Source organism: Camponotus floridanus, unplaced genomic scaffold, assembly GCF_003227725.1.
Source record: "Camponotus floridanus strain SB8 unplaced genomic scaffold, Cflo_v7.5 scaffold52, whole genome shotgun sequence".
Taxonomy (NCBI): Eukaryota; Metazoa; Arthropoda; class Insecta; order Hymenoptera; family Formicidae; genus Camponotus; species Camponotus floridanus.
This window is the reverse complement of record NW_020229681.1, coordinates 1,134,579-1,151,934: the sequence shown is the minus strand read 5'-3', so window position 1 is coordinate 1,151,934 and position 17,356 is coordinate 1,134,579. Positions and strand designations below refer to the sequence as shown.

General features: G+C 33.6%; 1 protein-coding gene across 1 annotated transcript; it reads left to right on the top strand.

Moving 5' to 3' along the window:
- The first annotated feature begins 13,692 nt into the window (after positions 1-13,692).
- LOC112639237 (dynein heavy chain 2, axonemal-like) lies at positions 13,693-17,106 on the top strand. The gene is made up of 4 exons (XM_025412540.1): positions 13,693-13,789; positions 16,068-16,132; positions 16,493-16,835; positions 17,075-17,106. The coding sequence occupies exons 1-4, from the start codon at positions 13,693-13,695 to the stop codon at positions 17,104-17,106; spliced, it is 537 nt and encodes a 178-aa protein (XP_025268325.1).
- Positions 17,107-17,356: the final 250 nt, after the last annotated feature.

Sequence of the window (17,356 nt, the reverse complement as noted above, 5' to 3'; positions counted from 1 at the left end):
TAATTTATCTCTTAATTAAAAACATATAATACGTTTTATCGCGTTAAAGAGAATTGAAATACGTATTCGACGTTGTTAATATTTTATCATTAAACAAGTTTGACAATCGAAATGACGTTTAAGACGGCCGGCAAATTCTGTGTACGCGCGTTTCCGTAGACTGTATTACTTCTGTGGACTTACGTGTATTGTCGGCTTACATATGGTGGATTCATTCTCTGTTTGATTCAAAGCCCGCCACGTAATTGGCTGCTGCCGTTCGGCACGTCCGAAAATGTAAGCGTTGTGACCGACTGATCAATGAATTTTCGTCTGACTAATGCCATACAAGCCAAGCCGCATGTCAGCCGCAAGCAAACTGTAATTTGATTTCGCATCGCGTATCCTAGAATCCCACGGGATATACATAGCCAAGCCGTTAACAACAACAGGGCATCGATGCACTGTTCGGCGAAAAGGCAGAGTTTTGAATACGAAATTTTGGCTATTATGCATTTACGTGTGCGCTTATGTATGTATGTGACGAGTTCGTGAATGATTAAAGTGGGTGAATTTATCATCCGCGCATTTTGCGCACATGCGGAACATTGTTGTGTGCGGAACGTTTGAATCAATTATAATGTCGAAAGAAATACGCGCGAATTTCGCGCACGCAAGAAACTTTGGCTCCTATTCATATCTTCTTATATATAACTCCCTTGCACACGCAGCAACATCTTGTATGCAGCAGATGTTAACGAAAAGTGATGGCTTTTAATGAAAGTGCGATAGCGTAAAAGAATAGATATATACAGAGTGCCAGGGCAATCTCTCCTCAAAAAAGGCTTGTAACTCTTGTAGCTCACCTCGAGAGCTTTTCAAAACATTATAATAAAGTATTTTTTCATCGAGCACTTTTCGAGTTATGAGACTTGAAATAATTTCTTAATTTTACATAAACTATAAAATATCTTGTAAAATATTCATTTTTTGATTATCTTATCTTAATACTTTTATGTATAAAATAATGAGAGGAATCCATTAGGATAAAGAAAACACGTAATTGTTTCGAAAAAAATATGTAATTAATTGCAAATTACATATTTTTTCTTCGAAACAATTAATTTGCGTTTTCTTTACACCAATTGATTTCTCTCATTATTTTGTACATAAAAGTATTAAGGTAAGATAATCGAAAAATAAATATTTTACTAGATATATATTTTATGGTTTATGTAAAAACTAAGAAATTATTTCAAGCCTAATAACTCGAAAATGAAAAAATACTTTATTATAGTGTTTTAAAAAGCTCTCGAAAGCTACAAGAGCTTTTTTTGGAAAGAAGTTTCCCTGACACTCTGTATATATGCAAATATAACTAGTGAATAAAACTGCACATTAAATTCATTTAGACGAGAACACTTTTAATATAAATTAACAAAACGCAGTAAAAGTACATGTTCTCGGATCCAAATAATATAGTAAAAAGAGACATGTATACGAAAAAATTATACTATTAAAAGCGTTGCGTAAAACAACGATGATTTAAAAATATCGACATTTGTTGACGTTTGATAATATATTATAGAGAATTTCTACGTCTTATGTAAAAGTTTTCATGTCTCTTGCATTAATCAAAAAGATACAAGTTCTAAGAGTATAATAACCGAGTATAATAACCGAGAGAAACGGCGTTAAATCGCTCGTTTTCCTTCGACGCGCCACCTCTATCGGAAACTTCTTGGGGGGGTAGCGATTTCACAGTTCCGTTTTCCAATGGCGATAAAAATCACGTTGAAGACGAAGACGCTTAATCGCGCGACGATCAACGCTTTCTCGTTAACGCGACATCGGATGCGCGATTATCGGAATGTCCGTCGTGTTTTATACGTATAAAGGCGCGATCTCTCCTCTCAGGCTAGATTTATTTCAGGATCGCTCTGCTCCGAGATTCTTCATTCTTGTACGAACAGGATGGCGCGTCACGTAATATTCGGAAATAGATGAGACTTTGCAGAAATGAACGATGCGCGGATTCGCAGAGAACGATGGGGAAACGGCGTATGCTAACAAGTGCGATTCAAACTCGCGTCATCGATTTCCAGCGCAATAAGGTGAATAAGGAAGATGGTCGTGCGATCGCGTACATTTCGACGCGTTGATCGGCGAAAACCCCCGGCGTATGAATTTTGCAAACAGCCATTTCTATAAAAGATCGCGCGATGCATTGCGATAAAAGAGGGTACGGTCGAACGCACGCGGTGTACAATGCTATTCTGTCAACAGAGAGGTACGGATACGTGAAGTATGAAACGCGCGGAAACGCAATCACAACACGATGGCGGGGGAGCAGCTATTGCGTTTCTGTGCGAGGAGGCGAATAGAAAATATGGTTATCTTCCAAATATTTTTTTCCATAACAGACGAAATAACAGGCGACCGCACAATTCAAGGAGTTAAAGTACGATTTTTGTTTTTTATCTTGTGATAGTATTTATCTGAGCTGTATATTTGTGCATATCTCTGCCATTTATTTTTATTCTGTAATGCATAATTTTTCACCTTTCCATCTATCGTATAGATATCTAAGTATCTCCTATTTTCGATACGTTGCATTGCAACAGTTTCTTTATAGCTGCTATTGATCATCGAATCGTTGATTCTTTATATTTTAAGGGATTTCCGAATAAAACGCCATTTGTATTTTATTTTTGGCGGAAAATATAAAAGTTTACATAAAAATTTTTAATATTCAAGTCACTTTGAATATCTGAATAAATATCTGAACGTTCGTTAACAGAAAGTTTAAGAAAGTTAACTTTAAAATTAAGTTTAAGTGACAATATATATATATATATATATATATATATATATATATATATATATATGTGTGTGTGAAAAATTGTTTCTAAAATCGTTGGTTCTTTATATTTTAAGGAATTTCCGAATAACCCTTTGTATTTTATTTTTGGCGGAAAATATAAAAGTTCACATAAAAATTTTTAATATTCAAATCATTTTGAATACCTGAATAATACGTTCGTTAACAGAAAGTTTAAGAAAGTTAACTTTAAAATTAAGTTCAAGTGACAGTATATATATTTATATGAAAAATTGTTTCTAAAATCAATACAATTTATACACGTATTTATACACGTATTGCAATTGTGTAATGAATATTCGCATCGATTCGGATTATTGGTATCCGATAGCAGGATAGGAATATCTGAATATCTAATATGTTTTGTCTCCTCTCCTGTATTGCTATAACAGCAGATAATTCCGAAGAGAAGAGAATTGCTTTATGGAAGAGAATCGCTACGATTCTCTATTTTGCAGGCTTACGAAAGACTTTGTATGCTGATACGAAACACATGTTTCCTTGCAGAGGAGAGACTTTAAGCGATTCGGTCAGATCAACATTTAATGAAGTAAATACCGACTTGAATAATTTGTAAACTTACGCGAACAATTGAACTGTATTGTAGCTTCTCACTCTCTCTCTCTCTCTTTCTCTCTTTCTCTTTCACGTATTATATATATAAAAATTATTTTATTTTGTTCTTAATTAATGCCTTACTCAATTTTGTATGAAGGTTAAAAAAATTGAAATGATACATAACTTTTTCATCTTTACATAGGATGTAAATAGACGTTTAGACAATTAAGAAAATACTTCGAGCAATCACGGTATTTTGATTGGATTCTGTGGCAGAAAATCTCTTGTTTAGTGAATTTAATAATCCTAAGTTAAGCATTCCTAAATTCTCGAATTGTTTCGAATTTTTCGGTTTTGATATGTTAATTGATGAGAATTTGAAATCATGACTTTTAGAGGTTAATAAAACGCAATTAATTGAATTAAATAATTAAATCGAGACATTGTAATAATGTATAACGAATTTATAAAACAAATTAAATTACAGATGAATTTAAGTCTGGCTTTGAGTAATGATTGTAAAATCGATTCAGAAGTGAAAAAATTATTGCATAATCTATTTGATTTATTAGGTCTTCCAGTATGTAATACCGGATTCTCCTTATTTACAATCTGATCCTTTTCTGTGTTGAAGAAGACGAGGGAGAAATATCTTTCAAATTCGATCGTTCCATGAAAAAAATCAAAATTCGAAAGAGAAGCTAATGCTTTTCTAAATTTCTCTCCGGATATCCGAACTATGGTAATAATAATAAAATTCCAAAAATAATATTTTTTTAATAGACAAGAAACGTGAAAACATTAGTCTTAAAAAGATATTAAACAAAAATTAATAATATCTTAAAAAAGATTCGCGTTTGCAAGTATAGTTTATTCGAAAAAAAATAAATATTTATACTTTAATTTTTTTTTTATCATCAGTTAAGAATAATCAACGCCGGAAATTTGTTCAACTGCCTGGTCCCATTACAACTTATTATTAATGGACATATAAATACATACGTCGAAAATATAAAGAAAATACGACAACTTATTATTAATGGACATATAAATACATACGTCGAAAATATAAAGAAAATACGACAACTTATTATTAATGGACATATAAATACATACGTCGAAAATATAAAGAAAATACGATCGAGAATTATGCTTCTAAAACGATTTGGGACAACAGTAGAGAATAAAGACTTTCCTGTGTAAAGGAAGATGGACTCGTATTTGTTTGTTTACTGGAATAAAACATATTGAGAATATGGAAAATGTAAGACCATGAACGATTAAGAACGAGAGCAAGAATATGGTTCTTTCTATACAAAAGTAATTTTACTTTATCTTTATTAGTATAACAAGGAAATGAAAAACTCACAAATGAGCAATGCAATTCTCTTCTGCAAAATGCTCTTGAACTAAATACAAAAGGCTGTCAGAAAAGTAAAAGCTTAGAAGTCTACATTTTGCTCATGCCCACAATTTCCAGATCTATTTCCTGTTTATGCTTGTTAATTATAGCATTATTTAAAAAAATACTTTATTGTACAATACACATTATAATGAATTATATCTCTATATTTCATCGATCTTTATATTATATATATTATCCTTAATATATTTCAAAATAATTAATTATGAATTTTCATGCATTAAACAATTAAATATTTAGAACTTACATTTAGTATTAAATGTAGCCGTTTTATGCTCAACTTAATAAAATTATTTTATTATAACATCATTGTAATTATAACATCATTATAACATTTTTGTAATTTAATAATAATGAGATTATTTATGAAATATATATATATATATATATATATATATAAATATATATTTATGAAATATATATATATATATATATATATATCATAAATATATTATATATCATAAAAAAATATATTATATCTTAATTTTATTCTAGTTTTAAATTATTCACTTTATAAGTTTATTATAATTTAGCTATTAGATTATATCACATACAATTTTAATTTTACTATAACATCAAATTATTATAACTATTTCAATTTTATAGTATTTTAATATTTTATATGGTATATATTTTTTATACAGTTATGATACTTTTCATATAATAATAATTCTATTATTATTATAATCAAATTCATTTTCTATGTATATTTCTAATATATAATATAAATTTATAATCATTATTATAAATAGCCACATTCAACGCCAAGTGCAGAAAGCATATATATGCGGCCTCTTCAGCCGACAATAATAAATCAAATTACTCACCAAATTGTAACACTTCGAGTAGTAATCGTTCCTTTGATTTCCAATTTTCAGCTCTTTTCCTGCTTTATCGAGAACACAATTGTGGATTAAATTTCCTGCAGAAAACATGCTCTGCAATCATAAATATAAACTATTATTATCAATTCAATAGTCGTATCTATTATTAAATATAAGACTTATAAACGATCAATAATATAATAATTAAACAAACTTATTCATCCAAATTCATCGTACTTCTTCAGTATATTGTATTTGTAATTCCTTACGCGATGTCCTTGCGATCACTCGTGTGACCCTTGAAAATTCCGGTGTATTTCTCTCGTTCATATTTAAAACAATACACAACAAAAGTTTACTATTATCATTGAAAATAAATTGCACATAACATGTTTCCTTTTCGAAAAATTTAATAGTGACTAATATGAAGAATAATCAGTGACCAATATTGCAATTTAATTTTGGCCAGATTTTGACTATAACAAGCAATATGTACATGTATCATAGCATAGATATGGTCTAGAAACAAAATTAATCTTTTGAAAAACAAATAAAATTTTAAAGTATTCGTAAAGACAAGAGAGAACATAAAAAATAATGAGTGATCTCATAAGAATAATTCCTTAAAATAAAATATATATTAAAAAACCAGAGAGAGAAATTAATATAATAATTATAATTCCATCATTAACATAATAATGATGATCCTGCGGCATGTAATTTTAGAAAATCGTAGGTTGAAAAAAGCATAAACGCAGACTCAATTTAAACTGTCACATACGCCAGCAAGAAACGCGTCGCAACGAAGAGAGATATCATGCAGATCCCAGGAGGAATTATTTCGTTGCAACCCGCGCCTCGCGTCCGCCCGCCATCGCTAAAAGTGACAAGATTTCAACCCCTCGTTCCTTTTGACATTTTCATCCCTTTTATCTCTTTGAACCTCTCTCTTGTACACGGTGCCGTCATGGAAACCTTCTCCATGAATTCGCAACGAATGACCTGCTCATAAATATCGATGTCCGTGCATACCGCTTAGTAATTCATGGGAAATGATTGCAACGGAAATCGACAGTTTAGAGTTTAAACGAAGCGATATATTCCTTTTCAAAGCAAAATATCCGGCGACGTTAAAAGTGATGATTAATCTTCATCTCTATAATAATATTACGTCCGTGTCTTTTTGCGAATAAAATTCGCAAACGATAAAAGAAACAAAAAAATCGCATTTCTCACGAATTTTATTTACTTAACACTGATGGTAAACATCAGAGCGCCAAGAAACTGGGAAGTCTCTCGCTTGATAGAATTTCCGGAAGTTATTTATTTTTAAACCAGGGCACGGCGCAGCTATTTTAAACTTCCTGTAACCTTCGGAAGTGTAATCCGCTCTCTTGTAAAGAGCGAGCTCTGACGAAATTTTCCGCGTCGAATTCAATAATGGCGAATTTACGCGTCTGACGACAGCCAGCGTGGCAAACTTTTCTACAGAGGCGCAATTTCCTGCGATCGCAAAGTTCTTTCAATCTTTCTCCCCTTCGTTACTGTATCACCCTTGCGGCGCAGCACTTTTAACGTGCCCCACCACGTCATAAAACGATGTGTTTTATGCACCGTCCGGCACATTACCGGCTTAACATTGCTCCGGAAAAATCTTTCCGCGGTCACGAAGAAAATTTCGACACGTGTCAAACGGGAAAAGAGAGTGCGTCACGTTTGAAACGTAACGGAAATTATTTTTTCGACACGTTACATAAAACTTCCCCTATCGAATCGGGAATAAAAGAATCGACATGGAAAAAATAGCGCGGAATCATTCATAAAACAACAATATCTTGAAACGAAGAATTTTATATAGAGAGAAGAATTTAGTGAAAAAATTACTCTTTTAAAAATGTAAATCTTTTTTCATAATAATAATTTTACGAAAAATTAAAAATTAAGAAAAATAATAAAGAAGAAGATTTTAATTAATTTGTAACAGACAAAAATAAAAAATTGTTTGAAAAATTCAAAAAAATTATTATTTTAAATCTTTCAGTTTTCTTTGGATAAAATCTTCAATAAAACTGTCGACATAAATAATAAAAAAAAACAATCACTCGTAATATTCCATATATGCTTGAAGAGGAAGAACGAAAATTGCAGAGAGAGAGGAAAGATAAAAAATAAAAATAATCTTAAATATAAAATTTTCTGAAATATAATCTTCTAAAAGAATCCATCGTTCTTCATGCATGTAACTACTAATCCTAAATTGAATTAATCTAACAAATTGAAAGAAACTATTCGAGTGCACTTTGCAGCCAGCGTGAATTAAAAATGAGTGAATAAGAGATTCTCGATAATGTAATATAATAAAAATTAATTATAATAGAAATCATGGTATGTGATTGATTAATTCTATAATATTATGCATTTCTCATTTACCTACTTATAAATTTGTTTTCAATAATTTTCTTTTAAATGAGATTATATGCAACTGTAAAACGATGTTTTATCGGATTTTATTACTTTGTACGATGATAGTCGCATACATCAGCAGATGAACTCTGCGGAATTGAGGGAGTCAAAACCTTCTTCGCGCATTTAAGGAGCATTATCATGTCAGATGTTCAGTGGACGATCTATCAAATGATGCGCGACAGCCTCTGTATGATGGATCGCTGATGCTTTGTACAAGGTATATATTTCATCTTACTTCAACTTATAATATTAAATAGAGCACGTGACAGATCGTGTATGAAGTTTTCTGATCGTGTAAAACTGTCTTCATCAACCGTGAAATATGAAACCATTCAACAAGATGGTATACTGAAAGTAGTAATAATGTATATGTATATCAATGTAATAGTTCTCCTGTTAATTAAACGTTTTATGTTTTATTATTGACAGAAAACATAAATTGTTTATCGATAGAGAAAAAATGATTTATATTTAACGTGTAGAATCATTTTATCGTTTTATGATAACTACTTGTAGAAGGATATAAATCAAATAATTCGTATAAAACGTCGATTCTGCGAAAGACTAGGCAAACAATTCCGTTCACCTTTTAAAAACTCGTTGTACGAGTACTAATTTTTTGAAGAGCAGGGTCGCGAGAGACGGGACGCAAACGATTAAACCGGCTTTTCATCAGATGCGAGGGCGCGCGAGAAAAAGCAGTTAGTTTTCCTTTCGTGTTCTGATCGAACCGACGCCGGAAAACCCCAACGTGCACGAGACAGCGAAAGCACTCGAGAAAATCTCTCGTTCGTCCGGCGAGCAATTGATTGCCGAAGAAAAGTGTTCGCGGGAACGCCGACCTCTCGTCGACAAACAACCGTGGACCTACCGGCGTGGTTCGGCCATAGTACATAGGCTAGTACACATCTATTACTCGCTCTTTCACGGAAACGCGCTAAATCGAAATTCGAATCGGGAGACGCAGACATTACTCCCCCATAAGTGCTGTCGGAGAATGTACGGGATATAAAGCCGCGATAACAGCGAATGTATCGACAAGCGCGACCGCGCGTTTTCACACCTCGATAAATTTCTCATTATCGACGTTGCGATGTTGTAGATGCATTTCGTACTTGACTCGATGGAAAACGTAGAGACTAATTTCCCCGATCGATTTTTCTTCTGAAAAATATATATCTCATCAATTTCTCCAAAAAATATATGTTATAAATAGAAAATCATACAATGCATCTTCTGTTGCAACATATCAAAAGTTTAAACGTATATTGCTGTGAAAGAATAAACTCGTTAGAAATTTTACACCTCCATCATAAAAAAATACGTTCTGTTTTAATACACCTTTATTATTTTATATATTATAACATAATAACACTTTTTTATTTTATATATTATAATAACGGTTTTATTATTTTATATAATATAATAATAATTTTATTATTTCATACAATATAATAATTTTCTTTCTCTCCCAAATATTGCGTAAAAATAACTATCTCATAATTAAATTAACCTGGCACCTATAAACGAGATTATTTTGTTTACTATGTATCATAAGGAATAAAAGTATTTCCTCTTTTACCAAAAATGACAATAAAAAAGAGAAATGCTGGAGCTTTTTATAATTATCAGAAAAAGTTACTAAAAAGTATTTGCAATCAACTAGAAGTCTCTGTCAGATTTAACTTCGAATTACTTCTAATTTAATTAGCATGTATGATAAGAATAACTATTGCTTATGCTCCGATTCATTAGATTTACCAATTAAAAGAGTTCTCCCTCTGATTGATAAATCTAATGAAAAAATCCTATACCTGATCGTTATAAATAGTTGTGGGCAACCACAATGTGAGCAAATAGGATGCCCCCAATAACAATCGTTGCTTCTACTTCGATAATCGACTCAGTTTTGTTAAAAATAGAAATATTGAGATGTTAATTAATTCGGTGAGTAATAATTGAAAGTTTGCTCGAGTTATTTCATATTTTTTTAATTATGTTTTGTACGCCGGAGATCGAAATAATAGGGAGAGAACAGTTTGTCTGAATATACTATAGATAGCCTCTTGAAATTCGCGCTGGTACATTTTATAATTTAAATTGATGAAGCTGTTACATCAACCTAATTGCATATTTTACCGTATTTTTACGTTATATAACTATCAGAGATACAATTAATTCTCTTATTACTACATCAATAGGTACAACAAATTGTAAGTAATTATAATAAATTGTATTGTCTTTTTAACTCATTACTTGTTTTAATTATATTGTCTTTTTAACTCATTATTTGTTTTACACATTTATGTATGTATATATTGAATCCATAAAAGCTTGATGCAGATTAATAATTTATATTAAATAATTATTTATGAGTTTTGAATGCAACGAAAAAATAAAATAAAAGCATTACAAATTGGAAAATGTAATGTTACATCGACGAGAACTGATTATTGAAAAATTACGCTACTGTAATTATGTTGCCAAATGGTAGATATAATTCACTTAAGATCTTCTTCACTCAATTAATGAAAATTTATAGTTACTAATAATTATCAAAATTATCAATTATCAAAAATTCTCTATTATAAAATACATCAAATATTAAAATAAATAAAGAATTTGTAATTATATTTTAATTTCTATATTTACAATATAATATTTATATTGTATTTTAAAATATAGTAAAAATTAAAATGCAAAAGCATACATACTTTGTCGAAAATATATTTCTAGCAGTTACTGTGGATATGTTTAAATATGTGTATATCTGTTTTACTCGATTAAGTTTCACGTAAACTTCCCATCTTCGCTATCCGAGCGTAAGAGAGAGAGAGAGAGAGATGCATCGTATTTCATAACTAGTTCTTCCTGGCAAAACTCGTCTCGTGTTCTAGCTCAATTTCCGCTTTCCGGTCTGTATAGTCTATAGGTATATTTTGGCGTTTTGGCCCATATTTCTGAGAAAACTTTAGACAGCTATTACGGTCGCTGAGCTATCGGTGAAGAAAATTGTGACGCTAAAGCTGGAGCTTCCTATTGTAAATACTTCGTCTAATTTCAAAAACATAGGGTCATAGAGTATTTTGTTTAGAACTGCATCTAGCGTTAAATTTCTGGCTATTGGATCTGTCTAATATTTTTATACTTTTTATACTTTCGAAATTTGTTTTTATTATTTCAATGGCGAAAAAATATATTTAAATACTAGCAATTTACAGAAAAAATATTATCGATTTATAGAAAAAATATACGTGAATTACTGAAATGACGATTACTTTCTGATTGCGATTCGTAGCGAGCGATACGATGGATATTGTGACAAAGCCCTTGGCGAGACAGATGTCAATGTTCACGCGTTGTCTCGGTTTTTTTTTTCCGGTGGAAGAGTGCGCGAAATAAAGAAAGGGGAGAACGGTACGACAAAGCTATTCGGATTCACTGATCGGTCAATAACGATTTCCCCAGGAATATAAATGTCTCCGCGAGCAGCCAACCGACGCCGTTCAGTTCGGAGTAGGTACCGCTTTGCCTTTTAATCTTGTAGCTTCGCCTCTTTTAATCTCGTTCCATCGACGTTCCCCTTCCATAACTGAACGGGCGCAATTTCTCCTTTCGCTCGTCCATCGATCTAACCGGATGTGCGTCCGCGGATGGACCCTCTCTTGCGTTACGCAGGATTACGTACCAGTGAGCATGACTCATACAGCCAAATCAGAATATTTCATCGATACACATTGGAACAGTCATTGCTTTACGATATTTTCATATGTACAGTACAGTAGTCAATACAGTAGTCCATCTCTACTGCATCAAAGGGCAGTGATAAAAAATAGTTCGGATTTACGGTTTATGTGGAGAATAAAAGAAATTGCATACAAAATGCATTAAGATAAAAGAGATTGCATGCTTGCATCTTACATTTTAAAATAATTAAAAGTACCCATCTATCTTTTACGAACGAGAAACATGAATTGCAAAAAACAATCCAACATATTAAAGACAGATCTTCTTTATGATAAAATAACCTTGTCATCATCCAAATCTAATATTATAAATCTAATTTGATAAAATTATTAACATTTTATAATATATTATTTTGTATCAATTTTTTTTTTAATTTTTACTGAACATATACAATATAATTCTACTATTGTTTATCATTGTTTATACCATTTAACGAGCTTCAAAGTTTAATCTTAATTTAAAAAAACATTTTTCAAATACATGTAAAAATCTTTTTTATTTTCAAATTCTGCGTGCATTGTTAAAATATTTTTCATCAAAATGCGATAAAAAATCGAAAACGTTAAAACTTTTTTTTTAATCATTCATAAACATTTTTATATTAGCCAAGAAATATATTTATAATAATATATTATCGAGCTATGGAAATGAATTTATTCAAAAGCCAGCAAATTCTATTAATATGCAATTAGTTGCATTAATAATTAGATTCGTAAGTTCCTATTCTTACTAACTTCATTTTAATATATTATAATTCACGAATTCATTTTAGTAAATTATAATTCACAAATTTATTCAGGTAACTTTGTCAGCAATAATACATATGGAATTTAGATATATTTATGGGAATTCATTTAAATTTTTTTATCCAAATGTTTAAATTAAACTTGATTAATAAAAAGCTTATCCATTAAATCGCACTCTGTTATGCCAGCGTTTTTAAATTTATTTCTTTATTACTGTTTTTTATCTTACTATATTTAATATCCTAAAAGCATTATACGAAATCGAGGACAGGAGAGAAATTGTTTTTTACGTTATTAAGATTGCCCCGTATGCATTTAATACTATCCGGTCTTATAACAGATGCAGCAATTATTCATGCATAAAATGCACGTGATTATTCTCTAACGCAAATGAGGTAGTAGCTTTGAAATGAGGTAATGCACGTAATTTTAACGAATAAGCGACCACAATGAACCTAATAAACTGAAGTTCCGCGATTTGCTCACCGGGACGTGTAATGTATGTAACGAAGTGGAAAGTTTTCACCAGCTTTCTGAAGCTTCAATTTATAAGAAGAGATAAATAACTTAATAATAATAAATAAATAAGTATACGTTTAATACATCAAAAGTACACTGCTCAAAGTGAAAAATTAATAACGTTATAATCTCTCTTTTCTCTATACATGTAATATTATTGTTGATATAATGGTCGCCATGTTTTTAATAAATTTTAGAGATCGATAAATACGATAAATTACCGTATATAATGATTATCATGAAATAGATGCAAAATGGTTCGCAACTTCTCTTCTCGCGTAATCTTTTCGATCTTATATAAACAACTACCGATGATATTTCTTGTGAGATATTGAGAGCCTCTTCGACAACGAACGATCGGTCGAAAAGCCGATCTACCTCCGAGGCCATTCCTTTTGCTCTCGAGCAACTTCGCGACGATGCTTGAGGATATCTACGGCGAAAACGCTGAAAGATTCGGTACCGTAACAGTCGGACCGGGCGCATAAATCAGCTGCACAGGCTCGTGTGAGGGAGGTGACGACGCCGGCAGGCCACCCCGTCAATAAAATGCAAAGACGAAGAAATAAAGTTAAAGATAAGCCGCCCCCGGACCCACACCGAGAGTACTTGGACGCCGAGTCCAGCGATGAAGCGGAAAGGCGCAGTAAGATTTACGAGAAAAATATTAAACGCATCCACATCCCTCTCTCTTTCTGTCTCTCTCTTTCTCTCTTCCTCTTTCCAGTTTCTTCACTCTCGCGATTTTCCGCTCCTTTTTCACAGCTCTTCTCTTTCACTCCGCCTGTTCTATTTTCGACATCTTCGAGCCGACCATCGTTTCCAACCTCTGTTTTGTACAATCTCGCCGTGCAGGTCCCTTTAATTCCCCCATTAAATTTTGAAAGATACTCGTGGAATCGATAATGACACACGAGCAACATTCGTGAGGGGAATATTAAAATATTCCCGTTTTCCACACGATTCTCGATGGCGAGGTTATCCGCTTTATTCAGCGTGACTGCATCATTTTTTCCCAGTATATTCTAAGTCATGATGTACGTAATTCCGTTATCACTAGGCGCGACATCCCATGATTGATACGTTCTACTGATAAATTTTTGAATACTTCATTACAGCGTGGCGTTGATTAATTAAGCATGGACGGATTTATTTAATTTATTTACTAGTTCGCGCAAATCGCAACCGTATAATTTCCTCGATACTTGTGCAAATATTAACAAGGCGGCAATAATAACGACCACGTTAACCATATAATGCAGCTAATTTGAAGCAAGTTGGCTCGACAGCGACGAGCTCGAATTTGAACATGGATTCGACGCGATGGCCGCATTCAATTTGCAATTACAATGGCTGCTTTGTACGCTGAATGCCGCGAGTGCATTCGATAATCATAAATTCCGCAATAATTTTAAAGACTAGATAGATGTGTATACGAGAGTGGGAAAAGGAGAGAGAAATGGAACGTACAATTGCTCGTCGAGAGTGCTCGGTATATTAACAAATCCCGAATCTCTATTTCACAAATTATAATATATCGCGCGTAAGCCGGCCACTTGCGGCGATTAATCGATCATTCGCAGATTTCGCGCAGATTGCCCGCTTCCTAATTTGTCCCCGGAATTATGGCAATTTACTCCCCTTCGACTCCTCCCCCATTTTCCCCTCTCTGCGATCGCATCCGCCGCTCGCTGGCGAAAATGAAGCTAATTCGTCCTCCCGCGAGTTCTCGTGATACTTGCACGATCCGCGAAAGTAGGTAAACTTGGTAAACCGATAATCTGTATGAGAGCTAGCTACGTGTAGCTACGTCTATCTACCACGAATTAACGTTATTATCCGAAGAATCTGTTCTTCTTCGCGGGAAGAAATTTGTAGGATCTACAAATCCGTGATCCGCAAACAATTAACGTCAAGTTACGTTACAAACGATAGAGGACAGCGATTTTGTCCCTCGGTCGACTGCGGTAAAAAACCTTCTATCTGATCTCACATTAATCTATAGAGACCGCGTAAATTCAATTATCCGTACGACAGAATGACCGCGTTCCTTGCATTAAAAAAGAAAAGAAATCAAATAACAATGTTTCAATCTCTAAATCGTATCCTGAAGCTTTTCTTTAAAATTATGGTGTCTGCTGTACATAATATTTTAACGTAAGAACTTCATTATTATTTTAATAAACAATAGATATTATTAATAAACAATTAAAATAATATAATAAAAGAATAAATCAATACTAATTCTTACCATCTTGCTAGAATTTATCATTCAAATCGTCTGATTCTATTTATGACTTTTCCTTCACCGTGCTGAGCACGATAAAGTTTAACAACTACTTAATAATATTTTGCGACAATATCCGCGAGAAAGTATACACGCGAGACTGATAAGTCGCTGTATGTCGCGAAAGAAGACATCGTCGTATCTGCATAATGTCCGCTATCATAGCGGAAGGATAAATCGCTCCAACGTGGCCTACGGTAGCGTCTCTCGATCGCGACGCGACGTGTTTCCTCTTCCGTCGATTTACTAGCTCTACTTGCGATTTATAGTTCCTATTAGATTGCCAAGAGCAAAGGCACGGATGGCGAACGGGCGGCGACGATGGATCCCGGGATGGGATCGAAACGGCCCGAGGAATGACATCGGGACGAACGAGAGACCCTTAAAACGAATGTCTTCTATTTAATCTGGCTGGCGGATTTAGGAGGACCCATCGCGCCGCCGCTTCAATTGACGACTAACGAACGGCCGGCGCGTCCCCTGGAATTTGTTTCCTCTTCGCAATGACCCTTATTAGTTACGAAAGAATGCCTTTTCAGCGAACGCGGACACGCATCGCGCGGGGAGATCGAATTCTGTTTTCAGAATTCGCGATCTATCACGGTGGAGATTGTCAAGCAGAACGAAATTGTTGCAGGTGAAGAAGAGGAGGATATGGACGAGTTGCTTCCGATGTACAAGACGGACGAATTGAACGAATTGGTGAGTATAAATTAAGCGTCTCTCTGCCGACTTTATATATATATAATATTTTTTATTTATATTATAAATCAAATCTATAATTTTTTTAAGATTAAATAATATTTTTAATTTTTTTAATATTTTTAATATTTTTTAATATTTTTAATTTTTACAGCAACACTTGTCTCGATATTTACACCAGAAAAATAGCAGATGATATTATATTGTAGAAACTATATTTAAATAATTTGGATTAACCTCTATATTGAAACAATATTGCGTATTTTCTGAAGTAAAATTCTGAAGTAAAAACAAAGAAACATTTATTCGTGCGTTTGTATCGAGAGCAGGGACTCGGAAAAACTCGGTACTATTTTTCAGATTCGGTGTGTTAAGGATATGACGACGCTGAGGGGTCTGACGGACAGCGATTGGACGTGGAAATGCGATATGGACATCCGCGAGTTCTTCCACGACCCGAGCATTCCGGTCCTCTGCGTCTATCACGTAGACGATGACCTGACCACAGAATTTTCATTTCCTATGGTACCCGTGCACGAGTTAACCTACTTCGTGAGACAGCCCAACGAGATTCTCTATCCGGGGAACTTTCGCGAGCGCATTCTCTTCGGGTCGTTGAACGACAAGGTGGAGAGCCATATACTGGACGTCATTCAGAACGTATTTGCGCCGATCTTCTTCACAATCGAAACTTGGCCGGACAGTATCCTTTCGCTCTCTTTCGCTATCTCTCTGTCTGTGTTATTGCACTTCCGTCAAAGTATCCAATTAATTCGCGCAAATAATGCGGAAAGTTCTGCGCAGAGTGGCACGAGACCGAAGGACGCGAATTCGTCAAGATTCGTAACGATAGGCCCCAAGGAGAAAGGCTTGCAAAGTTTTCTCATTTTTTCAACCTCTTCTATTTTTCTTTTTGTTTCGGCAAATAATGTACGTGTACAGATCGCGAGTTGCGGAACTTTAATTGGGTATAGGCGTGATATCCCGTCTTCTTGCGAATCCTCGAGTGACCCACTTGAGACCGCGCTTCGTCGTGCGATGTAAATTCTGTTTAACTTTCAAATCCCGCGGCCGGTTGATTTTGCAGTCGGCGGTGATTTAAAGTTTTTCGCGGATTTTAAATGTACGTTTAAAAAGCTCCACTGCCGAAGGACGCCCAGGGGACACATCGTGCGTTTTATCTCCCGTTCGAATCCGTTGATTCAATCCATGATATATACTGAT

Excerpts from the sequence above, each read along its gene's own strand:
- LOC112639237 (XM_025412540.1), top strand. The coding sequence starts at position 13,693 with ATGCAAAGACGAAGAAATAAAGTTAAAGATAAGCCGCCCCCGGACCCA. Across the intron at positions 13,790-16,067 it reads CGATGAAGCGGAAAGGCGCA|GTGAAGAAGAGGAGGATATG; the intron begins GTAAGATTTACG and ends AAATTGTTGCAG. Across the intron at positions 16,836-17,074 it reads AATCGAAACTTGGCCGGACA|ATCGCGAGTTGCGGAACTTT; the intron begins GTATCCTTTCGC and ends GTACGTGTACAG.